Source organism: Cnephaeus nilssonii (assembly GCF_951640355.1).
Source record: "Cnephaeus nilssonii genome assembly, chromosome: 1".
NCBI classification, from domain to species: Eukaryota; Metazoa; Chordata; class Mammalia; order Chiroptera; family Vespertilionidae; genus Cnephaeus; species Cnephaeus nilssonii.
This window is the reverse complement of record NC_137072.1, coordinates 107,395,091-107,422,256: the sequence shown is the minus strand read 5'-3', so window position 1 is coordinate 107,422,256 and position 27,166 is coordinate 107,395,091. Positions and strand designations below refer to the sequence as shown.

At 36.8% G+C, this 27,166-nt stretch overlaps 1 protein-coding gene across 2 annotated transcripts in view; it reads left to right on the top strand.

Moving 5' to 3' along the window:
• SLIT2 (slit guidance ligand 2) overlaps window positions 1-27,166 on the top strand; it is a 343,459-nt gene that overhangs the window by 195,199 nt on the left and 121,094 nt on the right. For both annotated transcript variants that reach the window (XM_079795128.1, XM_079795127.1), the window contains exons 5-9: window positions 487-558; window positions 13,458-13,529; window positions 19,267-19,338; window positions 22,116-22,279; window positions 24,958-25,096. In XM_079795128.1, the coding sequence (XP_079651254.1) occupies window positions 487-558; window positions 13,458-13,529; window positions 19,267-19,338; window positions 22,116-22,279; window positions 24,958-25,096 (519 nt within the window). The remainder of the gene's footprint in view (window positions 1-486; window positions 559-13,457; window positions 13,530-19,266; window positions 19,339-22,115; window positions 22,280-24,957; window positions 25,097-27,166) is intronic.

Below are 27,166 nucleotides of genomic sequence, written 5' to 3'. Positions count from 1 at the left end.
CTTAAAGTGCTATGAAAACTTAATCATACTGCCGAGATTTTATCAGTTTTTGCTCTCTCTTCTCTTGGATGTTAAAATGAACTGCTTTCCTGTATGCTTTATAAGTTATGTCAGTGATGTAGAAATATCAGTGCTAACACTTTAGAACCCCTTGAAATTGAGTTATGGAAAATTTGCTATTTGTTTTAAATAAATATTTTATTGCACAGAATTGAATCAACTCTTAAATTTAAGAAAACCGTATTCTAGAATTAATTATGCAGTTAAAGATCTGGAAAAGTACTTCAAAACACCATTTAGTCTAACCTTGTGATTTATACTAGAAATATAAAGTATTTGTATTAGAAATTGCATGTAATGCTATGGATTTCATTATGATGTTTTTAGTACATTTTTAGAAGTATTCTATCACTTCTCAAACAAATTGATTAAAGTAATGAAATACATTACAGCTTGATCTTATTCTTTGTTTTTGTTATTTTTTAGAGACCTCAGTGAAAACCAAATTCAGGCAATTCCAAGGAAGGCTTTCCGTGGGGCAGTTGACATTAAAAATTTGTAAGTAGTTTGTTAAAAATGTATACTGGTTTTTAAAGCCATCCTATTTTAATGTTAAATTTATATTAAAGAAACGGTAATGAGAAGTAGTGAAAGCCCGATATATCTTTAGGCTTGATTAGGAGAGCTTGTAAAGTAAGTTTTATATTGTTTTCACAATTTATCGGAAAGGATTCTCATTTAGATGTCTTGAATCTGAACTTGTTATCAAATTCATTCTTCAAACCTTGTGATTAATCTTGTTAAATCGGAGAAGTGATTTGATTAAAAGGTATTTGCAATGTATTTTCTGCCTTTTACTGTCATCTTATTTCAATAACTCCCTTTTCAGTTGTTACTGGTGTTTATTGGATATGCAGACTATAAAGTATATTTTCCAGAAAGAATAGATAATATTTTCTCGTTAGAGATACCTGCAGCCTAGAGCTATAGCTTTCTAAAATAGCTTTTAGATCACCATTTTCATCAAACGCCAACAACGTGAGAGGAGAAAAATTATGCATTTCTCTTTGTGTGAATATTTTTCTTACATCTATTTTCCTTCATATGTTTATGGAAGAATATATGCATAACCTTCTTTAAAAAGAAACAAGAAAAAGAATACTGCTTTCTGTATGTTCCCTTGATTAATCTTTAAACTGTAGTGTTTGTTCTAAGTGCCCGTGGCTCTGGTGATATGTATTGGATTTAAAAATCTCAGTGGCAATACTAATATTGCCAGTATATACTTTTATACATTTTTAAATACCATGTTATCCTTTGAAAATGATGGTTTTGGATTGACTGTGGAAGTGAGGGCATAAAATGTTTCTTTGTCCTTTGCATTAGCTTGAAATGTAAGGGGAGAGAAGCCCCTGAGTGCTTAGATTAACTATCAGGAATTCCGTACTTTTTAGCTGGTCATACACAGGGCAGGGACTGTGTCAAGAATTAACGTATATTTGGAATTCTCCATGGTGGGATCCAACATTTTTTTCAATAGAGAAAGTGAGACAGATGTTCTTCCTCGTCAAAGAGGATGACTGTTTATAATGCTACACGTCTTGGCTTCTATATCTCCTCTTCCATGTAAGTGGTGTTTGTTTTAAATGTGTAGTTTCTAAATGTGCACATTTAAATAAAGAGAAAAATACAGGCTTCTGGATGTAACTGTGTAGAGCCACTAAAATCCTGGCCGTAGGTATTTATGAGTGTTTACATGTTCAAAGGATTTTATTTGCTTTCTCTTTATCTTCTTTAGCTAGGGCTTGGGGAAGTCTTCCTGTAGACTCAGTGATGCAGAGTGTTCAAAACTGCCTCAGTATATTATGTTGGAACATAAAGATCCTATGTAGCACCTACTCAAGTTGCCTATTTGTCACTGTAAAAGGATAGTAATGGCTACAGTTGACCACCCTTTGGGAATGCACTTACAATCTTACTATAGTATTATCTCTAAGTCCTTAAAACAGGTGGCTTTTACTTCTTAGGAAAGATATTCAAGGAATCCAAGACCATAAGTAATCCTTCTGCCAAATTTAAGGATACAGTTTGGAACAGGATGCAGGTCATGGTGAGATTCTTGCTAATGTCCTCTTCACTTATCCTTAAAAAATGTGATTTTAAAAGTTTAGAGATAACAGAAAAGTGAGATGCTAGCCAGTGTGCTGAATGGAATGCATTATTGACTTAGTAGGATTTTTGAAAATATTTTTCCCTACATGCATTATCCCCACCCACCCCAAAATTAAAGAGAGTTATTATGTATTCAATGAGATGAGATTAGTACTGGAGTCTCAGAATCTTTTGGTATTTATTAGATTTGTAGCTGTGACAAATTAGTAAACTTCACTTAGCCTTAGTTTTCACTTTTATAAAATGAACATAATAATTGCTTGGTTTTGTTGTATTAGGGGGGAAAGATATGTATAAGACTGTTTATAACAATAAAATGCTATGAAATAGAGTGATTTTCATTCTGCAAGTACTCACTAATCAACGGCTAGAAGCTAACCTTGGAAAAGATAGAGTAAGAAGACTGAAAAGCAGGGCATTTGCAATTTTAGTAATGGATAAGAGACCCATGTCTATTATGGGTTATTTAGACACGAGCTACAGAATGAAAAAATAAAATATATCAGAAAGTGCTAAATGACTCACCCAAGATGCTGACAGTAAGTGCTATAGGTACTGAGGAGAGCAAGAGATAAAAAGGATTGCTTGAAGTTATTAGGGAATTCTATAGGAAAGAGTTTATAAAAGAAAATATAAAGGAATCTTCAGAGAGGTTGGTTTGTATTCATAAGTAGTGGCAAGAGTGGGATGGAGGAAGTCAGAATTTACTAAAAAGGCTATACAAAGATAGAATTTATCCCCACTATTTTTACTGCCTTTCATGTAACAACGGGAAAGACCATCAGAGCAACATTGAAATACCACAATTCATTTTTAGGTTTATTCATTAGGATCATAGCTACAATCATGAATTTTACTGTGAAAAGAGGTTTTTTGTAATTAAAATATAGTTCAAACTACATTGTTCAAAAAAAATGTCCAGTTTCATGGGTCTTTATTTGAAGTTCAATTTTCTCATTGAAAGTTAAAAATATATCTGGTAAAATATATTTAATATGAGGGTAAACTTGAATTCATAATATTATTAAAGGGGTGACCATACATTATCAAGTAATGCCTCACTAAAGGCCAAAGATATCTGCATTAATAATATTAGTAATATTCAGTGTGGGAAGGAGAGGCACAGGCCTATTTGCATTCCAGGGTATGCATTTACAATTTGGACAATCCTGTATGGTGCCAGGATGGCTACTGTTCCGGGTCATTGAGAGTAAAAGAGAAAAAAACACACGAAGGTTAGACAGAAGAAATATGTGCTTAGGTTGCATCAAGGTGGTATTTCGTTTAGCACTAAAAGCCAATCTGATGCACTGTATTGGGCTTATTGGATTTGCCACAGTCAGGCCTTATTCAGAGAAAATTCCAGTTATTAGAAGACTTTCACTGGAAGGACTTTCTTTAATCGGGTGGATTGGCTAACTATGCTCAAGGCAGCATCCTGACAGTATGAAATTGATGCTGTGGAAATTTTGCAGATTAGCGGATCTTAGTCCTCTTCCTGCAGGCAAGCCACACAAACACCATGCCAGACAGAGGGACATTTATCTTGCTCTTCGGCATCTCCGGGGTGGACTTCCCATAACCTTTTGGCTTTTCTCTATTAATTCCTTAACTGGATTAAAATTCTTTATATTTTATTTTGTTACCTAAATTTCTCTGGCTGCAATAGAAACCACTTGCTTCTTCCTGACGTTTTAGACTGTAAGATCTGAGAATAACAAGATCATATTAAAATACCACCTAAATTATAGTGTTTATAATAGTCCCCGGCAGCACTTTTCCATAGGACTCACATCTGTGTTTTCAAACTCCCCAATCAAGTATGAATTAAAGTATTGATACCATATCATTACCAACCCAGGCCTCACCAAAATGGTAATCACAGTTTATACCACTTTTTAAAAAATAATTTTGCATATATTTCATGTATTTAACACTGATTCAGTAAAGCTTTCACTGCCTTCTGATCAAATCTTAAACAAAGACATGTTACATTACACTACTGTGTTTTTTTTAAACAAGGATTTATGAGATATTTCCATTTAATTGAATCATGTTGAATAATTTAGGGGAATATTCAAATTAAACCTTTCTTTATTGCTGAGCCTTGCAAGCTTATTCTCTAAGCATGTACTTTCTGAGTATAAAAATCCTTCCAAAGTCTTTTGTATTTATAAGAAAACATCCCTAGTTATAGTTACTCTAGGATTTAAATGAAAAAAGTACAAATGTACAAACTTTAAAATTAAGCAGATTGCTAGTTGTTATTCATATCACAAAAGCAAACTCTATCATACTTCACCATTAGTTTATTTAGTGAGTTCAAGATGGATACTTAAAAATAATTAAATTTCAACAAGCATTATTTCAGCTATCCTGTGTAATATAAATCACACTTGCCTTTTTTCTAATTTCATTTTGCAGTACATCCTCCAAATGTACAGCATGTTCCAGTGAAACTTTACTTTTCACTGTTCATAAATAAATACATTCCCTTCCATTTGCTTGCATTATCCCAAATCTATTAACCCTCCATCTGGTAAACTTACCATCATTTTCCAGGAAAACTGCCTCTTGGTAAAAAGTATATTATGGAAAATATTACATTTATTCTTTTTTTGACATGCGTTAATTGATAGACAAGGGCCTACGTTAAACAGGATCTAGCTTGGTTCTCTTTGAGTAAGTCATGGTATCATTTGGGAAACAGATATATATGACCATGACATTTAAGGAAACAAATTACCCAATTTGAGTTGCAATGATTATTGGCAATAATAAGATTTGGCAAACAGAAGAGTTCATTTATATTGTCATTATATATTTTCCATACAAATGCAAAACTGACTCTAGCTTTGTCACATAACTTAAGTTAGAATTGTAAAATGTCTACTCTAATCAGCTAGTTTACATGTTTAGGGCAAGATGTTTCTTTTCATACTTACATACTTATTAAATAATTATGATACAAATGAAATCTACTGACATCAAATTGAAATTGTAGCTTTTAGGGACCCCAGCTCTTTTCTAGAGTGTTTTCAGTAAGATGAGGCTGAAGAGACTGAGAAGGGGAGATCATTTCTTCTTTCAAGGGGTCTGCTGTCCTTAGTGTGGGATTAGATGCCACAGACATAAAACCATCTGAACAAACCTGTAGAGATGACTCTCCATTTATATAGAGTAAATTGAGTTTTGTATTATGAGGTCCAGAGCTCCCCTTAGCACCCAGAAGGCTGTCTATAGACATAAGAGATAACCAGCTGTTGTTGAGTCCTTGAATGTGAACTATATCAGGAAGATGCCACTAGAACTGTCCATGGGAACTGTCCGTGGTCCTGCAATTTTCCTGGTTAATACACACTCTAAAAACACACTGAATTCTGTGATAACCCCCAACAACTATGCTCAAGTGTGCTACCAACAACCTCTCCAAATTTGCTTTCATCAATGATGGCATTCTCTCATGTAACAATGAATATATACAATCCTCATAAACACTTTCCAAAACAAATAAAATACAAGAATGTCTGATTAATTGGGAATCCAACTCACATATGTATAAAATAGGAATTGGCATGATTTCGCTGTGGCTGTTATGTTGTACTGGAGACAGGCCAGCTCTTTAGGTTCCTACATTCCTCAACACTGAACAGCCTCTCTTTGCTACCTCTATACTATTCAATGGCCTGCAAATTAAATTTTGATCTGCATTTCATATTCTCATTAGGTAATTTAAGATTGCAGGCAGGTTTATTTTCACAAAGCCTTCTTTTTCATCCCATCATTATCTGGTTTAAAATCATTCAGTGTATTGCCTGGCCAGTGTGGCTCAGTGCTTGAGCTTCGACCTATGAACCAGGAGGTCTCAGTCCCATTCCTGGTCAGGGCAGGTACCTGGGTTGTGGGCTTGATCCCCACTGGGGGAAATTCAAGTGTCAGCCAATCAATGGTTCTCTCTCATCATTGATGTTTCTATCTCTCTCTCTCCCTCCCTCTTCCTTCCTCTTTGAAATCAATAAAAATGCATTAAAATCATTTAGTTTATATTAAAAAAAACACTTTGTTATAGAGACTACGGCAAAGCCTTATGGACACAGAAGAATATTGTCATAGTTCTGCAGGGTCTATAGGAATATAGACTCTTCCCTGACAAAGAAGTGATTGTTATTAAATGTCATAGCAGCTAGTCTGTTTAGACAATCTAACTGCTCATAACTGACTTCCACCCAGGTTCCCAGCCCTCTCTCCCACTTAATCTGCACACAAGCTCTTTTTTCAAGTCCCAAATGGCCTCCCTTTAGAGAACATTCACTGTAAACATTGTAGAGCCTGTGCTTACAACTGTTCTTTGATAGTGCCAATCTCCATCATAGGGAGTGCTGTTTTTATTTTTTGTCTTCCTGGAATCTACCAGATCTTTAAGGATCAGGTTTATTCCAACCCTCACACATGCTTACTTCGGCCTACTGCAATCTCTCAGAATTTGTTTACCTCTCTTCATTTGCTGGCTTCTTCCTTGAAACTTGGCCATCAGAAATTTAATTGAGCCCCCTCCCCACTTTCCCATTTTCAGAATGAATAGCTCCTGAATCTGTGACCCTAGCCACTTGTTATTGAGTGGGGGTTTCAAATGTACATAAGTTTAAATTTGAATCAAGATTTCACCAACTTTTTACTACCTACTTTGAATAAGTTATTGAAGTCTGTGAGCCTTAGCTTCTCACTTACAAAATCAAGAGGATATTACTTACCTTTTATTGAAGGTGTTACGAGGACTAATGAGATGGTGCATGTACGGTCTCTGCCAATTGCTGTGCATTGAGTAAATACCCTTGTCGGACATCTGGTCCTGTCCAAAGCGTTCAGCCAACATTTGGTCCATGCTAAGTGGTCCTTGATATTTGGTGCTGTTCAGAACGCCCATGCTTAGAACGTCCCTGGTTTCAAATAGTCCTTCAAATGTGTTTCTACTGTTAGTTTATAGGATTAAGACATTTAAAAGTCTATCATGTTTTATTGGTCCAATAATCCCATTGTGCCTGTATTGCAATAATAACCCATCTTGCCTGGAAGCCTGACTGGTGATGCCACATGGGTTTACGTCAGCTATTTTCAACCGGTGTGCCACAAGAATTTTTGAAACATGCAATATCTGATTATTTAGTCAGGAGCACTGACTTCTTTCCCCTGGATTGTCAACCGAAAAAATGACAACAGCCAACACAATAATACCAGTCCCATGTAAATGAATCAAAATGATACATAGTTTTTATTTATACACAATTATACAATTGCCCTGACCAGTTCACTCAGTTGGTTAGAGCATATTCTGTGCACCAAAAAGTCGCAAGTTCGATTCCTAATCAGGATGTGTATCGGAGGCAACCTATCGATGTTTCGCTCTCTCTCCCTCTAAAAAAGTCAATAAACACCATATCCTCAGTCGAGGATTAAAACTTAATGATAATATAACTTTTCACCATAGCAGCAAAAAAAATATATATATATGCTATACCTCAGAATTTTAGTAATTAGTTTATCTGTGTCATGAGATGAAAAAGGTTGAAAATTGCAGGGTTAGGTATACAGTTTGGCTTGGACCCAATGTCTCTGTGAATCTTTTGAACCAGACCAAATGTTTGTTGATCACAACTGGTCACAGTTATAGTCAATTTCAGTTTCCACCACCTTCGATTATTTTGCTTAGAGTTACTAGAACATGAAGGTCAACTTGGTTGTCTTTTATTTATTTTTGTTTCTGTCGCTCTTAAAGCTACCTTTGTTTCCTCCCAACAATCGACAATTGGATATACCTTCATACCATAGATTATTTCAATAAAAACTGAAATTCTTTACTCCTATGGAAAACAAAACAAAACACAAAATGTTGTTTGAAAGACTGCAAAAAAGGTTAATTTCACAAGTAATGAAAATTGTTTTGCTTTCCTCAGAATGGTCCTTATCTTGGTTATTTTCTTGACTAATACCCAGGTTGACTCAGATGTGCTTTTATGCTGAGGTAAACGATAAAGAGTCGCTGAAACCTGTCTAGGGTGTTCATTTATATGGATCAATTTACATCATTCTTATGCTTCCATTCATTATAACTTAAATCTTAGAGTAGTTCTTAAACAATTGTTATTTGTATGAGATTTGTATGTTTAGGCACTCTTTGGCTTGAATTTTATACATGCAAGGGAAAAAAATAGAACAGGTCATGCCCATGTCCTTGACCCTTAACAGCATTTTTTCTTTTTCTCCTACTTCACCAGTTAACTGCCGCACATCCAAAATGGAAACCATCCCACACACCACAATATTTCTAATTTAATTTAAAAAATCATTTTGCAATGCATATTATAAAAATAAATATATTAATCACAATTTGGGTGTTCTTGAATATTTTCAGCTGAAAATTCTCATGAAAAATGATTTTAAAGTTGGTCAGGGCTGCCACTTAGGGAAAACATTTTTTTTTATAGACGCACGTGGCGTGTGGGAATGGTCTGCCTCTTGCGTCTACAGACGCTTATGGCGTACAATGGGTTAATTTAGGTGCTCCATCACCTTTGTTCCTAAATAGCAAAATTTTCTCATTCCCTCATATTGATTCTTATTACTCTAATGCATTTTAAGTCAGCTAAAATTTTGGAGTTTGCCATCTTACAATAGTCATATGAATATGAACAGAACTTGTATTTCCTGTAACTTAAAAAAAAAAAGACACCTGAAAAACCAGAGCAGAGTCATAATAATTTATTTTGAGACATTGAGGGAACCTGACTGACTTAGAAATTATTAGAGATGTTTTATGTTCACTGTTGTTTCAGAGTTAAGAATAGTTTATGTTCTAATTCTTTCAAAAATCGATCCGTAATAAGATATTGAAGTGAAATATGAATTTTCTATGGGTAAGGAAAAAACAAACTGAGGTTAATTTAGGAAAGAAAGTTTTATACATATAACTCAAACATAGCATGCTATTCAAACTTAGAAAAATTAAAAAAAGGAATCCCTGAGAAACACTTAAAAGTAACAGAATACAACGTCTCCAACTACATTTCAGAATGCCAAGTTAGCAACGGTTTACCTTTCTGTCATTTAATACAGCTATTTTTAAAACTTATATTTAGCAACATTATATATTGTCTCTCATATCTAGAATTGATCAAAATCTGAAACTAGGCTAAATTATTTTTAGTGTTAAAAATATCAGATCAGCTTTAGAAATAGGTTGTTTGTGAGGCACAGAGAGTTCCATCTCTAAATAAAGACAGTGCGTTGTCTGAGGCTAACTTTAGCAGGACGAGGGGAAAAACGGGCATCTGGAGTTATTTTAGACCACAGGAGAGGCGTTGTCACCGAAGAGAATCATAGAAGGTTGGTGCCAAGAGAGGTCCTGAAGGTTCTCCATTCATTGTAATATCATCATTTTTATGAAATTAAAGATAAAGCAAATGCGTCAAAATACGCTACAGGCTAGGGCTGTGAAGGATCAGATAGAGAGGAGATCTGGAATTTAAACAGAAAGGGGTTGGAGGTAGAAAAATAAGAAGACACAAAACTCTGTGCTAGCACATGTCAGCTGAAGGCCTGAAAGAAACTACTGGTAGTGCCGTCTAGACCATGTTTTTCTTCCCAGAAAATCAGGAAAGTGGTAGTTTGCTTCCTCCACAAAATGGCCCCTATGCCAGGAAAGCATCCTAAGCCATCCCTAAGTGCCTAGTGCTCTTAGCATCCCCAAATCAACACATTTCCACTCTGTCTGGCTGAACAGTTGTGACATTACTTTTTGTTGTTGTTATTGTTTGTTTTGTTAATCCTTCCCTGAGGATATTTTTCCTGTTAATTTTTTAGAGAGAATGGAAGGGATGGGGAGAGAGAGAGAAAGAGAGAGAGAGAGAGAGAGAGAGAGAGAGAGAGAGAGAGAGAGAGAAGCATCAATATGAGAGAGACACATCAATTGGTTGCCTCCCTCACAAGCCCCCATTGGGCTAGGGATGGAGCCTGCAACCTAGGTACATGCCCTTGACCAGAATCAAACCTGGGACCCTTCAGTCCAAGGGCCGATGCTCTAACCCAGTGGTTCCCAACCTTTCTAATGCCACGACCCTTTAATACAGTTCCTCATGTGTGGTCTTAGGCGACCCTGCTAGTGGTTCTCAACCTGTGGGTCATGACCCACAGGTTGAGAACACTGCTGTAGAGTCTAGGACCATCGGAAAACACAGATATTTACATTACGATTCATTAACAGTAGCAAAATTATAGTTATGAAGTAGCAACGAAAATAATTTTATGGTTGGGGGTCACCACAACATGAGGAACTGTATTAAAGGGTTGCGGCATTAGAAAGGTTGAGAACCACTGCTCTAACCACTGAGCAAAGCCAGCTAGGGCAGTTGTGACATTACTTTTTGGAGAAAAAGGGGGGAAAATAACTTTCCTCTTACTAATTCCTTAATTCAAAATAATTTCATGGCACAACTGGAAACCTCGTATAAACGGGCTGCGTGTCTCCAAATGCGTGGCTGACAACAGATCCTTTTCTGTTTACAGGAAGCACAAGTGCCCAGGGTTTGAAAGGTAGTGGAGAAGGGAGTGAGCCAGTCGAGAAAAACGAGGTGCAGAAAAATAGTCCAGAACCCCTGAAATAAATTACACCATTGCATACTTTTGACACTGTTTATCTTGAACCCTATGCAGACAAATGGAAGGTTATGCAGAGACTTTCTCACGAGCAGTCATGCGGGCCCGGCTATTTCCATAAACATTCCTTTGAATAGAATAAAATCCACCAGCTGATGAAAAAAATTATTCATTTTGATTTCGGTTGTCCATTCACGGGTCGCATTTTCATAAAGTAACTTTGTTCTCCGAAGATACGTGGACAGAGATAAGATGGTGTCCAGAAAACTTTTAAGGAAACCTCCGGTCCTGTGAGAGCCAAATAGTCTTCATGTTTTAGCACCAATAAGTGCTAAGATTTCTGTTAGGAATCGGAAGCCTGTGACCCAGGGCAGTGCTACAGAGGTGAAATGAGCAAAGTTTCCAGTGGGGTCTCAGAGTCTGGTGGTAGCCTGCCTTTCAGGACAGGGTTTGCTGGAGTGCCCGCCAGCGTGCTGGCCCCCCTTTGTGGATGGTATGCATGATTTAAAAGAAGCTTTGTCAGCACTGATTTATACTTTGACAGCTAAGGATATTAAGATACGGGCAAACGTACCGCTCACCCTTTTACAGATTAACCTGGGGACTGCATTAGGCAAATTTGAGAGCATTAAAAGATTTTGCCAATTTGTCTGGAAACAATTTCTCTTTTGTAGTGTGTCAAGGGTAACACCTCATGCCATTGTCCTCTTTTAAATGGCTTTGATAAATCGTCCGGGAGGTTAGAGAATCGTCGCGTAGATATATATATTTAGCACTTTAAAATAAAAAGGTTATTCACTTAATTGTTAAATGAATTTAATCTATAAAAATCAAAAGCGCTCGAGAATGTGTTTCCTTGGAACCGCAGCCGCCGTATTGTATCATGGGTCTTTAAAATCTTCTTGAAAATAAAATCATACTTCTGCATTACTTCCCAATAAGTAGAATGCTTTGGGCTATCACAGCAGCATGAATGGTGGCTGTTGTTTGGGGAAAGCCTTCGTTGACTAAAGCAATGAAATTGCATCTTCTCCGGAGTTTGCCTGTTTTTTTAATACGGCATGTCCTAGATTGTGCCGTTTGCATGACATCAAGAGAGCCTCCTGTATGATTGTGTCCCCTGGAGACCTTCGTGAAATGAGATGCATATTTCATGAGACATTCTGGAGGTACATCATTACTAAAGTAAGGAATTCAAAGAGGCCCCTCTGGATTCGCTTCTTGCACCTTTTTTTTCAGTCGTTTTGTGAGAGAAACGGCGATTCTGTGGGAATGTTTAAACAGTTGTTGGAAGAACAGACCTCAGATATGAATTAGCCCTTTGGGTGAGTTCTGAGCTGGAAACAAGGATGCAGTCGCACTCTGATCACAGTCCTGCCCCTGCACAGCTTCACGTGGAGCCGCCAGCCCCTCTGATTATTTCATCAAACATCCCGCTTCTATCCCAAGTGCAGCATTGCGATACTTTCTCTTCACTGGAATAATGATATCGCTAAGCACCAAGCTATTAGATTTAAACACTGCTTATTAGAAAAAAAAAAAAAGAAGAAGAAAGAATAGAACAGGTAGGATTTACTGCTTAACCATTCATTTTAACCAAGTGAATTCCTTTGTGTTGTAAATAAGGAAGTTTTAATTCCAAAAACAAGTGGCAGGAAAAAGCAGACTTACCCAAGTTTGGAGCAGCCTATTTTTTTTTTTCCTCCAATCTTTGAACTTTAACAAACTGCAAGAAAAGATTCATTTGGTTCAATTTTGTGTTATTTACGAGGAACTGATACAGCCTTTTAACTTTTTACCTCAGATATAGGTAGTGTTTTCAGGATGCTGCTGCAGTATCTGTTTGGTAGCGGTGTAGGCTGAAATTAGCATCTTTGAGAAAAACAAAAATTGTTATCGATTTCCTAATATTTTAAACACTTATTTCCTGGAGAGTGGTATCGCTCAGGAAGTTCCCTCACTGAAAAGTATGCCGCGTTTACCGGGCAGGGAATTCGCATATAATGATAAACAATGCAAATTATGAGCATAGTGAAGCTTAAAATAGCACAACTGCTGGCTAGCTACGTGGATTCCTGGTTGGGACTGCGGGAAGATCTATGGGACCTCATTTCTCTTTCTTGATTTGGAGTTCTCGAAGGAAAACTGCTTTTAAAAGGAGAAAATCTAAAAGTAGTCTCGCTCTTTCTTGCCAAGGATAGTGAAATTAACATGCAGCTGGGCTTCTCTGATAAATGGATTCTGTTAGGTCACTGAGGGGGTGCGTGTGACATTAAGTGATTTACAGTCCTTTACCTTAATGAAATTGTTTCAGCAAGATGACGCTGAAAGCTCTTAATGGATAGCTTTTCTTGATGTAATGAAATTGCATTCCTATGGCATTTAATATAAGGTGCAGTTATTATTTACAGGAGCTTTCCAAGGGCTGCTATTTGCACAGACAGTTCAGAACAAAAAGAGATTTCACTGGCGGCATGGAGGCCAGAATGGCTCGTGACATTCTTCAGCAGATGAGTGTATTTGGGAGAGCATTTCAGTTCCTGCAGGCAGGGCTTCCTAGACCCTTCAAGAGACTTCCTTTCCCTCACCCTGCAAGTCTTCAGCCTTTTACACATATTCTTTCATCCGTTTAACAGGCAACTGGATTACAACCAGATCAGCTGTATCGAAGATGGGGCATTCAGGGCTCTCCGGGACCTGGAAGTGCTGTAAGTGTCTCTGATTTCTCTTACTCTTCACTAGAGCTTTGTGTCCGGGGGGGATGCTAATGTGGAAGCTTATCTGTTAGCTTAAAACCCAGGGTCAAAATGGTCTCGTACAGAGATGCCTTAATAACTCATGGTGAAAACAGGGAAGAGTCCAAATGTGTGTGTGCAAAATCTTGTGCAGAGCTGTATGTTAAGGTAACATTGTCTATGTAAGAGGGACACGCGAATGTTCACACATAATGTCCTTGACGTGTCTCTTCTTACGATAAACTATTCTTATTTACGGGATTTGTGGGAATTCCTAGGATTGCTAAGTCATAAGATAACATCAGTTGTATAGGAAAAAGCACAACAAAAAAATAAACCCGAGTAGCTGATATGTGGGTATATGTTGTAGTTGCTCTGCAATGGAAAGATGTTTTCTCACTGTAAAATGTCCTTTTTAACCAGATAACTTGATATCGTTTTTGTAAGGTTCTTTTGAATGAAATTGACATTCTGATTTTAATGAGCGGCCAATAGGTCCATTCAAGTCTTCATTACTGACTTAGTAAAGCACAACTCACAGGTCTGAACCATATGGGCAGACACGACTGACTAAATTGGTTAGAAGCAACTGAATAATCTCTACAGATCCTCAGCTTAGTAACCTGATTTAAATTAAATGGTTCATTATAATAAAAATAATTTTAATGACAACTAGAGTTCCTAAAGCAAGGGAAGCCGCCTGTCCATTCATGGAATTTTTTTTTCCAGTCAAAGAGTCAGCTTTTTATAGCTTTTAAAATATACATACACATTTCTCCCCCATATACACTGTTTTGCTATGGTCTCATTTATCCCTGACTCAATTTATGCAGAAATCCAAAATTGAATTAAATGTGAAGAAGTTTTGAATTTTTAGTCCAGCTGGTTAAAGTTATCCAGGAATCACAAAAGCCTCCTGAAAAAAGGGATTCCATTGCTTTATAAATTGAGTTTGAGGAACAGGATGTAATTCTGAAAAAAAGTGTAATGTTTCAATCAGATGACTTATTTTAGCAATATTTTCTATATGATTTTGATTTTAATTGTGAATAATTAAATAATAGAGTTTTTAGCTGCATCATGTGACATTGTTGTTAATTATGTTTAAAGGCTTATGTAAGCATAAGTTCTCTGACCACAGGAGACGTCATCTTGGTTTTTGGTTGATAACAGCCTAACTTTTTCTATAGGGAAAAATATTCGTAGTGCTAATCATACACAGTGTAGTTATAAGGCCACCTTTTAAATTGTGTTCCAGAGCCAGTTTTAATATACAAAGCTCACTGATGCTAATTCAGAGTCAGAATAATTAGGATACAATTATGGTTTTGTGATAGTCCTCTGATGTCAGGACCGTAGCCAACACCACTAAACTTTGTATGTGAAGAGATTGCCGCAGGAATTATTTAATTCAGCGGAGCTGATAAAGCCAAACAAATTGACACTAAGTCAGTGCTCCTAACTAGGAAGATGAATGATCGCAGTCATTTTGTGGAAATTTTGCTGAGTATTTTAGACAAATTTAAATTTCATAATGTACTTTGCTATTAAGAGTTTAAATATTTATTAGACACGGAATAATTTATATATAATATATTGAGTATATGTTGAGTATTCCTTAGTGACAGAAAGAATACAAATAATATGTGTATTTTAAAATATTTACATATTTACATGGAGAGAGAGAATATGTCAGATTGAAAACCTGCTATGTGCCAACCACTGTGTTTGGCATTAAAATCCCGCTACCAATTAATACAATAACTATTAATTTGCTTATTTGTTGTAAATTAATATAATTGCTTTCAGAAACAGTAAATTCATGAAAACACAGTCACCTCATTCATTGTGTGTGTCATGTGAGCAAACTATCTAAAAAGTGACTTTGAAAAGACCTCCTATCATGACCACATCAGAGAGTAATAAACATTTTATGGTTTATGGAATTAAAATTGAAATCTAAACTGTTGAAAACTCTTTTGGGGACCTAATACGTATTTCTCAAAAAGATACAGATTGGACTGAGTTTGTTTGCTAAAAAAAAAGAATATATAAAATTAGCACAGAAAGTAAGCATTTCTTTCTAAAGGATTTAAATATTTTATATTAAAATTTTATAAAGTCAAGCACACATTATTTTTACCATATATATTAATTTTTAAATTTTTATAACTCATATAACCTTTAGAGAAATTAGTTGATGAATTTAAGGAAAAATTGAATGAAGTACTGAAACCACTGGAATTCATCAAGCCCAAATACCTTGTTATGTAAATGAGAAGTTCACATATAAACATTTCCTCAGGAGCTTTTTTATGGAGTTAACTTCTAAAGGGTTTCAGAAAGTTTGTTCTCTGTTTCGCTTATTTTTACCAATCATAACTCTTTAGATTAGACCATCTCGCTATGTGGGAATAATGAAGGGACATTAGTTTGCACATACGTCAATTTCAAGTACCCAGTGGTTTAGATTTTTTAAAATTTTAATTCAATGAACCATTTGTGAATGTTTGAATATACTGAGGCCAAACAAGAGGAGATGGGAGTGATGATTCAGGGCCATTGATGAAAATTTGTTAGATTAGGTAGAGAGAGCGAATAAAGCTTGAGAAGGGAAAGTTTAGGTAGATGAAAGCAAGTAGGCAGTTTATCACCTGTATGTTCTTGGCCTTATTGTGGAATTCTGGTTGGTAAGATATAGAACTTTTTTTTTCTAAATATGAAGATACTGTCCCAAAAATAACTTTGAAAATTAAATCTAGATCAATGTTTTCTTTTCCTTTGGAGGCTAGACTAGAAGTGAAATATATCCCTTGAGTTGCTAGTTTTTGGTGTTTTTTTTTCCTATAGAATGTACATAATTTAATTTAATTGAAACACGGTGATTCATATCCATTAAATATCAGGTTCTCTGCCAAATCCTATGCCTGGCACTAAGGGAATAAGAAAAAATAAGTCAAGATGTAAGTCCAAAGGGGCCTACATAATTAGCAAGACTAACATTTTGTATTTTCAACACCAAGATGTCCTTTGTACAAGAATACAGTCTCATTACATAGAGAGAATTTTGAAGTTGAACACAGAAATGGACTTTTGCATGACTATAGTATAAACATATCATTATACCTAATTAATACATATTTATTATTAATCTTTAAATACAGTTTCATTGGTTCCACGTATTGCTCTATTACCAGATACCAGTATCAAAATTGCTTTGCCGACATAGATACTGAATAAAAATGCTAAGCTAATTTATTTCTCCAGTTGCATTATGCAAACTAACATTTTGAGAGAAGACTTCAAATTGATAGCCACCAGCATCAGCACTAAGTTAAATTCTGTTTTGTGTGGCATCATAAGAAATTATAGTTTCAAATTAATGTGTGTCTGCTGCATTGAATTACTTTAAAAAATATCTTATCCCCCAAGTCACATTTTAGTATGGTGTGTACTCTGGAGGTTTTCACTATAGAAAGTCAGCATCAATTTTTAGGGCGGAAAAAGGGGTCACTGGAAAGCAAATCCCTTTGAGAAGTGAAACCTTTTAGTGCAAACATCAGGATATATTTAAATGGCATTTGAAAAGAAATCTCATTTCACTTGAGTACATGGAAAATGCTACAGGCTTTTAGATAGCATGAGCCAACCAATTCAATGCTTTATAGGTCCTGCATAAAGCGGTCTGTTTTTTTACCCCCCTATGTGACTTAATTCAAATCACTTGGATTAGTTCTTAACATCTTTCAATACATTGCAAAACTGGAGAGCAAAGAGGGTCAGTGCGTGTTCCAGACATGTAACTGCTGTGCCCTACTTTGCTGAGAAGTTTAAGTTAATCCCTCAACCCCCGAACACCCCGCATCCCACCTTTAACAACTGTAGCCACCAGCTGGCTTAACGTGGCCTCACAAATGTACCTTGTTTCACCCAAGCGGACTTGGCCCTTGGACTTTTTGAAATATTTGAGTTGGTTGCAGGTATTTACAATTAAAAATTAGGAGGATTGATCTAAAAATTTTGAACTTGAGCTTCTTGAGAAAATGAGATTCTTCAGCAGCCTTCCAGTACAGCAGAGCAATAGTCCGTTGGAGCTGGATACTAACTCTACAACGAAGAAGAGCATCGCTAGTTTTCCAGGGCCCTCCTGGTTCCCAGATGTGTGCTGCTCTCCTCCTCTCTTCCACATCATATTTTCACATATCCAGCCTGCTTCTCTCATGTTTGTTCCCTGCCTGGCTTCTGTAGGCAAGTGAATTTGCAGCCTCTAATTGCAACCCTTCTCCAATATCAAAGGTATCCACCTGGGCTATTGATCCCATCTTTCTCGCCTCCGTCAGCAACTTGTCCTGTTTAGTCAACACTGTACTATATGCTAGAACCATGTTCTGTCTCCACACTGTCTCCTCACACACTCCTGGGATAACGATCTTCACATTTTCTGGTCACAACCAGACTTCTCTGAAGAGAGAGAGGGAGAGAAAAAAAGAATTCTTTTCTTCATCTTACGAATTCTAAGTTTTTGTAACTTGAGTAATTCATCTCACCAGTTGGACTATTTGCTATTTTCAGATAGGTTTTATGCCTGATTTATTTTTATAGTATTCCATGTTGCCATAAAAATAAGAGCCATTCAGGAAATACTGGATGAATAAGTGAGGCGTGGTAGCAGTAGAAATAATAATAACAAACTAACAGTGCTTGTTAGGGGGAAAGTAGGAAAAATTAGAACCAAGAAAGAATTATGCTTATTTTCACCGTATCTCCCATGACCACCCATCTTACTTACTCATTTCAGGAAACCATGATTATCACCACATAGCCCTAAAATAAAAGGACAGTATCTGTGGCTGCAGCTAAAAACTGTTAGAATAGCCCTAACCGGTTTGGCTCAGTGGATAGAGCGTCAGCCTGTAGACTGAAGGGTCCCAGGTTCAATTCCGGTCAAGGGCATGTACTTTGGTTGCGGGCACATCCCCAGTGGGAAGTGTGCAGGAGGCAGCTGATCGATGTTTCTCTCTCATCGATGTTTCTTACTCTCTATCCCTCCCCCTTCCTCTCTGTAAAAAATCAATAAAATATATTTAAATAAATAAAAACTGTTAGGATATATTAAGCTTTTAATATACTGCTGCAGAATGTCACCTCATCCCCACCCAAAGCAAGTACCACATATAGAAATTATTCTTATTACTCAGATTTCAACAGTGGCTGATGACTACAGTAAATAATCATCAGCAGGACTGTGTTTCACGACCTGACAGAAGCGACTCCATGACATTGCTATGAGATTTCAGTTGGAGCTTTCAAATATGTTCATTTACTCATGGGTAGTAATTACACATAACACCTCTCTAAGGAAATGTGACTACTTAATGTTTCCAATTGTGACTATCTCAGGCTTGTTTGTCATAAACAGACATGCATGCAGGTACAGGTGCATCAAGCAACATAGAAATAGTAAAGGTACTGTAGCTAATGCCATACATTTGTAATAAATATTTTGTAAAACTGAATGCATACTGCTATGTTAAAATATACTACAACTTATTTATCATCTTGTTTATAATATAGTACATTCTCTATGCCATCTCGACCAGGTAGTTATTTTATATAAACATAATCACTACAAGTTTTCTTTACATTCATATATAGAATGATTAATACATTTCATATCTGAAGTCTTTAATTATTTTCTTTTATTCTACAGCACTCTCAACAATAACAACATTACCAGACTTTCTGTGGCAAGTTTCAACCATATGCCTAAGCTTAGGACTTTGTAAGTAGTCACAAGATATATAAAGGTCAATCTAATCAATTAAGGATGCCCCCTGAGTAATATTTTTAGTAAGCAAAGAACAAGTAGTTCATTATGGTGTAGACAAGGAAAGCACCAGTTTTATTAAAGTTCTAGATATGATATTTGAGCAAATTATTCTGAAAACTTGAAAGCTTTCTTTTAAATGATATGTGTTCTGGGAAGTTTACTTTGAGCTATTGTGGAGGTCACATTTCATTAAGAAATGGAAGACTCCTTGATTGGCTGTCAGAAATGATAAATTATAAATCTTTATGTTTTTATTACTGTATGTCAAGCAGACCTAATAAAGCTAAACTAGCTCGCCAACATTCTTTGTAACATAAAATTACAGCATCCCCTTCTAGTGTTTCTATAATTAAGGTTGTGTCAGCATTTCTATTTAAAAGTATCTTTTCAGGGGTTACAGATGGACATTAAAATATTTTAGGTGAATAAAAAGATTCTCTAATAAAGTATTTGCTATAGCTATGTGGTTTTTTGGTTTTATTTTTTTGCTCTTGGAGAAAAATTAATCCTTAAAGCCCAGGGTGGAGATATATATTCAAAGCATTTTCAGAGATGAATCTCATTTGAACTCAGTTTCAGAATCACCTTGACCTAAAAAAGCTATTATATATACAATTATGTGAGAAATAGCCAGAAACATAACCAAAGCAACGGACTTTTTGGAAAAGTATGTGTTCTTAAGTAGGGTACATATATTTTTACTGGCTTTTCAAAATACGTGTTTTTTTTTTTAATTTTATAACAGCTGGTAACTGGAAACATTTATTTTTTAATAAAATTCAATTGAGTTGCCAGATTTTTGATAATTAGGCAATATCAACCTTAATGTCACTTTTTTCTCACTAAAGTGTATCTCTGTATATTGTATCTCTGTATATAATGTTCCATCTTTATAATTTCCTTGGAATATGATTTAGCAAAATAGAAGAATTCTGAAAGTACACACATATAACTAAATGTTGTTTCCTCGGGGCTATCGGATTGAGACTAATCTGTCCAAATTAACAGCCCAGTTCACTCAAACTATATTTGATGAAATTGGTTTCTCATTAAATTTAATTTTTAAAAAGACAATTTGATCGAGATTTTCTTCTTTGCAAAATAAAGCCACTCAGACTGTAAGCTCAGCCATCGTCTGCATTTTTGATAGTGTGCCTCATTTTCTTGTAGAGATCCACCACAGTTCGTCTTACTAATCAGGCTTTTCCATTTTTATCTTCCTTTCGTATGTCACGCGAGCCCATGTAACTGAACCATTGTACTGGGATGGAAATGTTTAGAGAATGATGTTGTGGGATGTGCCACCTGGCTTCCAAAGGATGCCACTCTGACTTCCACGCACACTGAGCCGAGGTTGCCCACCTTTCCCACAATGGAGCTTTTTGCTCTGCAGTGTGCCGTCTAGTTTCCATACAAGGCTCTTCCGTATCTACAAGCTCAAGGAGAATGTAAAAGAGCCATCTAACTTTCCGTTCCCTTGCTTTGCTTGTTTCATTATTCTATATTATCATTGCTACTTAAAAATTCCATTTTTATGGTCCAATTATCTTTCTGGACTGAGTTCCGTTTTAATATCCATTACTGTTATTGGGTTAGAATTGAGCACATCAGCTAAAAAGGGCTAAAATGGTATTACCGTGTCATAGATGATTCTGGGAACGATGCTTTGATTTATAGCTTTGGATGTCCTTTTCTTTAGTTTGAGAAAACATAAAAGCCAGTTTGAAGTCATTTACCTAATTTAGTGGATACATTTGTCTGATGTTTTATTAATGGCGAAGTGCTATTTGCCACTTGGAAGGGATCCACGATCGGGTGTGGATTCCTGCCAACGCAGAGGGGGCTCACTTAATTCCTTCACTCCCAGCCACTTATGTCTTTTAATTCCAGCTTCTACTCTTTGAGGGTATGTTCCCAAGAGCCAGATGCGGCTGATCCCCTTTTCTGATATTATACAAAAAGAAGGAACTCAGAATAGGGCCCTGAAAGAAGTGTTTTCTATTTTAATCCTTACCCACAGATGTTTATCAATTTTAGAGAGAGGAAGGGAGAGAGAGAGAGAGAGAGAGAGAGAGAGAGAGAGAGAGAGAGAGAGAAACATTGATATGAAAGAGAAATGTCCATCAGGTGCCTCCCATATGCACCCTGACCAGGATCAAACCTGCCACCTTTCCGTGTAGGGAACGATGCTCCAACCAACTGAGCCACCTGTCCAGGGTGAAAGAAGTGTTTTATATTGAATTATTATTCTTTCTTATTGAGCAGAAATGAAAGTGACCTGCTAAAAAAGATTTTGCAAGCAGTTCCTGCTGAGACGAACTGATAATTCAAACTGGGAGCCACGAGTTTTATTAACGTGCCTCCTAGCCCTACCCCCTGCTTTACCTGCCCATTCCCCAACACCCGTTGGCTATCAGTATGTCAGCACTGCAGAGCGATTTGCCTTGGACTTGTCTCTCTTGACTGTTTTGAATGAACCTAGGCAAAAGATTCTCACGGTCATGTTCCAGTTTCCACAGACTTACTTAGCTCACGGGTGAAAGAAGAGAGACTCGATGCTGTGGTTATAAACCAGCTACATTTTTTTGCTAAGCTTTATCTAATTCAATGTTAAGAAACAGAGCTATACATTATTACTAAAGATTTTTCCAAGTTTTGAAATAACGATTTCTGTTTTGTTTTGTGTGTGTGTGTGTGTGTTTGCTTTAAACCTCTTGCCCACCATTTAGTCGACTGCATTCCAACAACCTGTACTGTGACTGCCACCTGGCCTGGCTCTCGGACTGGCTGCGGCAGAGGCCTCGGGTGGGCCTCTACACTCAGTGCATGGGCCCCTCCCACCTGAGGGGCCACAATGTAGCTGAGGTTCAGAAGCGAGAATTTGTGTGCAGTGGTAAGAGAGCAAGCACCTTTATGTGGTCTTACTGTATGCTGTATTCAAGGACACTGTGCAAAATGCATGCTCTCAGGGTTTCGTGTTTCTCACTAATGTGTACAATTGGGTGCTAATCACTCCATGGAAATCCTCTGTTTTAGTGATGATAATAATATGCTCTAAGACATCAGTGCGTGCTTTATAATTACTGATTACTTGTACCTAAGGAACGATGAAAGACTTTTTCAGTTTTCACTCCAGGGGAAATATAGGAAATCCCTAGATTTTAGTTCTATTTGCTACTGGTTATTTTCCCTTTAAGTAATCATTCATGTCTACTTTTATGTTAACCATTGGAAATATGATTAATTAATCCTGGATCTCTGCTGGGAAATTCAAAAAAAAATAACTATAGTTGCAGAGTGACAAAATACTTTCTGTGTATACATATATACTAGGGGTTGAGGTCTACTTAAAAGAGGTAAATGACTAGCTGTAGTAACAAAAATCTGAAAACAGAAGTAAGACATGGGTGATATAAAATATCAGTAGGTGACATTTACTTAAGTTCTTTCCATGCGCTTAAACACCAATCTAAGTATTTCACATATAGTTACCTAATTTCACCTCCCTCATAACAATTGTAGGGAAATGTAATATCTATACGAGAGGTTAAATTACTGAGAAAAATATAATAAGTAACCTTGTTTAAGGTTATATAGTTTAACCCAAGGATCTCAACTCTAGGCAGTCTGATATCCAATCCATGGATATATAGATAGGTAGATAGATATTTATATATATTTATAAAATTATATGTTAATACAGGGTGGGGCAAAAGTAGGTTTACAGTTATGAGTATGCATAACACAGAGTTTATTCTTGTATTATTATTTATTAATTATTGTATTATTTTCCATATAAAAACTATAAACTTATTTTTGCCCCAATTTGTATTTTATCGATCCATATTAACATAAAATTTTCTTTATAAATACAGGGCTGATTCTGCTTTAGAACTGACTGTTCAACAAACAATAAAAGCCATTTTAATAACATATATATATATATATATATATATATATATATATATATATATCATCATCATCATCATCATAAATGGTTACCAGTTTCTTGAAGGAATGGGAAGAGATGCCAGTATAGGATTCTAAGTCATTGTTACCTTTTAGTCCTCTTTATGTACTTTCCCACACTTTTTATAACCCACACAAAATTTTCTTGTGATGTCATGGAATGTTCTCAATAGGCCTGGTTGAATTTTTTTAAAAAATTAGATAATGAAATGACTCACAATTTGTCACTAACCACTTTTTCTCTCTTCACTTTTCCCTCCCTGTTTTCTAGATGAGGAAGAAGGCAAGTTCATGTTTCTTTTTTAGTCTGAGAGTGTGTTTGTGGAATCTGAGAGCTTGTTGGGAGGGACAGGGTTAGGAATAGCCCGCTGCCTCTGCCTGGCGTATCCCCACCACGCGGGTGCTTTCCCTGCAGGCCCGAGAGGGTTGTCCCTGCTGCGGTGGCCAATGTGTGCACCTGCCCATTTGCTAAAATACTGCTGACACTGTTGTGCATCCCTCAAACAGTAAAATCTCATTTCAAAATAATTTTGTTTTCGTATAATGAGTAGTTGAATTATATACCTGCGGGAAACTACTTATGCTAACATTTTAGGCCACAGGAAGCCAAAAACTAAAGCATATCAATTAACAATGTCAGAGTGACATGTTATAAATTATTATAATAGCTCCAAAGAAAATGGTCATTTTGAACCTATTCAGACTAAGCATGAGCTAGTTTCCCCCCGCATTTATTGCCACGTAATTACTTATTTAAAATCAACAGCTATGTCTACCAAGAGGGACATTTTTATTTTTAAGGTAAAGTAAGTTAAACCATATAAGTTTAGTAAAGACCAAGTTCTATTTAAGCTTATTAGAAAATGAAATATAGACTAGTCTGAAGTTACTGTATTTTTGGAACACAGAATAGTTTTGAATAGAATTTTACTTTCAGAATCTGAATTTAGCCTTTCTCACCATGATATCAAGTCTTACCCTTATAATTGGTACTAGAGGCCCAGTGCATAAAATTCATGCACTCAGGGATCCCTCATCACGGCCTGTGCCCTCTCGCAGTCTGGGAGCCCTCAGGGGATGCCTGACTGATGGCTTAGGCCTGGTTTCGGGGGGGAACAGGCCTAAGCCATCAGTTGGACATCCTTAGCACTGCTGCGGAGGCAGGAGGGGCTCCCACCACCACTGCTGAGCTCACCAGCTGTGAACACAGCTCCTGGCTGAGCGGTGCTCCCCCTGTGGGAGCGCACTGACCACCAGGGAGCAGCTCCTGCATTGAGCGTCTGCCCCCTGGTGGACAGTGCGCATCACAGCAACCAGTCTTTCCACCGTTTGGTCGATTTGCATATTAGCCTTTTATTATATAGGATAATTCCATTTAAAAATCTCATTTGCTTCATCTGGATATTTATCCCAAAATTATGTAAATGCATGCTTCCTAAAGTATATTTTAGAAATAAGAGACCATTTTATAATCAGGTATATAGAGAAATGTTTTTGACATGCTTTGTTTGTTATTTGAGATAAGCTTGCATGTCTCACAATTATGAGTTTCAGGAGGAAGAATATACTTGCTGTTTATGTTGCGTTTTGTTTGTTTTTTAGGTCACCAGTCATTTATGGCTCCTTCTTGCAGCGTCTTGCACTGTCCAGCCGCTTGCACCTGTAGCAACAATATCGTAGACTGCCGTGGGAAAGGTCTTGCGGAGATCCCCACGAATCTGCCTGAGACCATCACGGAAATGTATGTGTCCTGAAACTCCCTCGCAACCCTCCACCTCCCCAGGGACCCAGACCCTGACTTTCCTTAGGAGCGTCTGGGTTTATCAAAGGCAGATCTGATCAATTAGCTTAGACAAATGTTCCTTTCAGAATGGTATTGACCCTCACTCTGTTTAATTAAGTATCTTGTCGAAGTGGCTAAGATTTGTCTTTTTTAAGCACAGGGAGAAAGAAAGGGAATGTATTTTAAGGAGAAATAGTACGTTTCCTTCCCTTGAGAAGGGGTTATTGGGCTATTTAGGGGAAATAATCAGGGCTTTACTAGTCTGACCGTGTGGGTCTGCCCTAGGCCGTTTCAAGCCCTGAGCGGAGGGAAATAAGACAGCTGGGGTAATAAATCATAGAAACAGGATGGCTAGATGGTGTTCGGCCTCCTCAAAAAGAGCTCACATTTTAAAAAGCAGTTTAGCTGTTGTGTGTGAACTATTGTGCAATCCGCCACAAAGTATAAAAAAGGGTAATAATATAAGTCAAAAATATAAGACACTTAAGTTAGGGAGCATTTGAGCCTACTTGGGTTGATGTTAAAGCCATCAGAAGTTAAATCCCCTTGACGAAGTGGTTCATACCTGTAGGTACGCAGCTGCAGTGAGCATTTGTCCCTGCCAAACAGAGGTCATGTGCAGGAAACAAGGCCATGTGTGATGTCAGAGGGGCGCTTTAACCAGCTCGAGCAGTAAACCTTAGGGAAAATCTTTGCCTTGGTATTCACTCACTAAGAAAGCACCTCTTAACCACCTGGGTATCATATTATTGTTTTAGAAGCCAGTTCTAAACTTTAATTAAACAAATAGCACTGGGCATTTTTGGTTGAAATAATAAAGTAGGACCAACTTCTTATGATAAATCTACATTGTAAGCACAAAAACTTCGTTATTTTTCAAAAACTATTTATTTATTAACTCATTTTTTTCTTTAATAATTTATTGGCGTGACATTGATTAACCATGTTATATAAATTTCAGGTGGACAACTTTATAATAAAACATCTATATTCTCTATCGTGTGTTCACCACCAGAAGTCTAGACTCCTTCCTTTTTTTTTTAAATGTTTTGCCAATTCACTGCTCTAATTTATTTATGTGAGAATAACCTTAGTTCACAAGACCCACTGTCACTATTTTAAAGTACCTAGTGTGTGCTTAAACATGTGCTTGCAGCCTTGCTGTCTTAGACAGGGTCCTCTGAGGAACTCTAGAATGTATGGAGATTTGACCCAGACATGGAATAATGAAGGCACATATTATTCCTATCCTATTTCTGATTGATGGGACACTGCCTTGCATAGAAGACATATGTATAGTATTTTATTTATCTGAACCTGGAAAGGAGAAGAATATATGGTTTTAGAAGAGGTGGGTGACATCACCCAAAAGAGAAACAGCAGGAGCCTAGGGCAGTGGTGGCAGCGAGTTATGTGTTAGAGATTGTACCTTTGCGGCGAATGGGAGGACGAGGTGCATGCCAAGAAAATAAACCCAGAAAAGGACATCTCTCTGTATACTTTCCAAGCTACAGGGTACGGAAGGACCTTCATCTTAGAAGATATAATACATGATGAACTAGGTAGTAGTTTTAGAATAGGGAATAGTACACGTATATTCATCTATCCAGGCATGAGCATTTCTTTATTTGCTTATGCATTTATACATTTATTTGATTTCAGAGAGGAGGAGAGGGAGAGAGAGATAGAAACATCAAGGATGAGAGAGAATCATTCATCAGCTGCCTCCTGCACTCCTCCTACTGGGGCCGGAACCAGAAGCCTGGGCATGTGCCCTGAATGGGAAATGAACCGTGACGTCCTGTTCATAGGTTGATGCTCAATCAGAGGCACACCAGCCAGGCCAGGCCTGAGCATTATTAAATAAACACTATATAAAGGCAGCATGAATTATCTAGAGACCTTTCCACAAGTGACTAACACATTTGACATCCAAATTAAAAGCTATGAAATGAGGTATAAAATAGTAACTCTGAGAAAGGAACAAATAAAGTCAAAGGTATTTGTTGCAGAGGGGATAAACTGGGG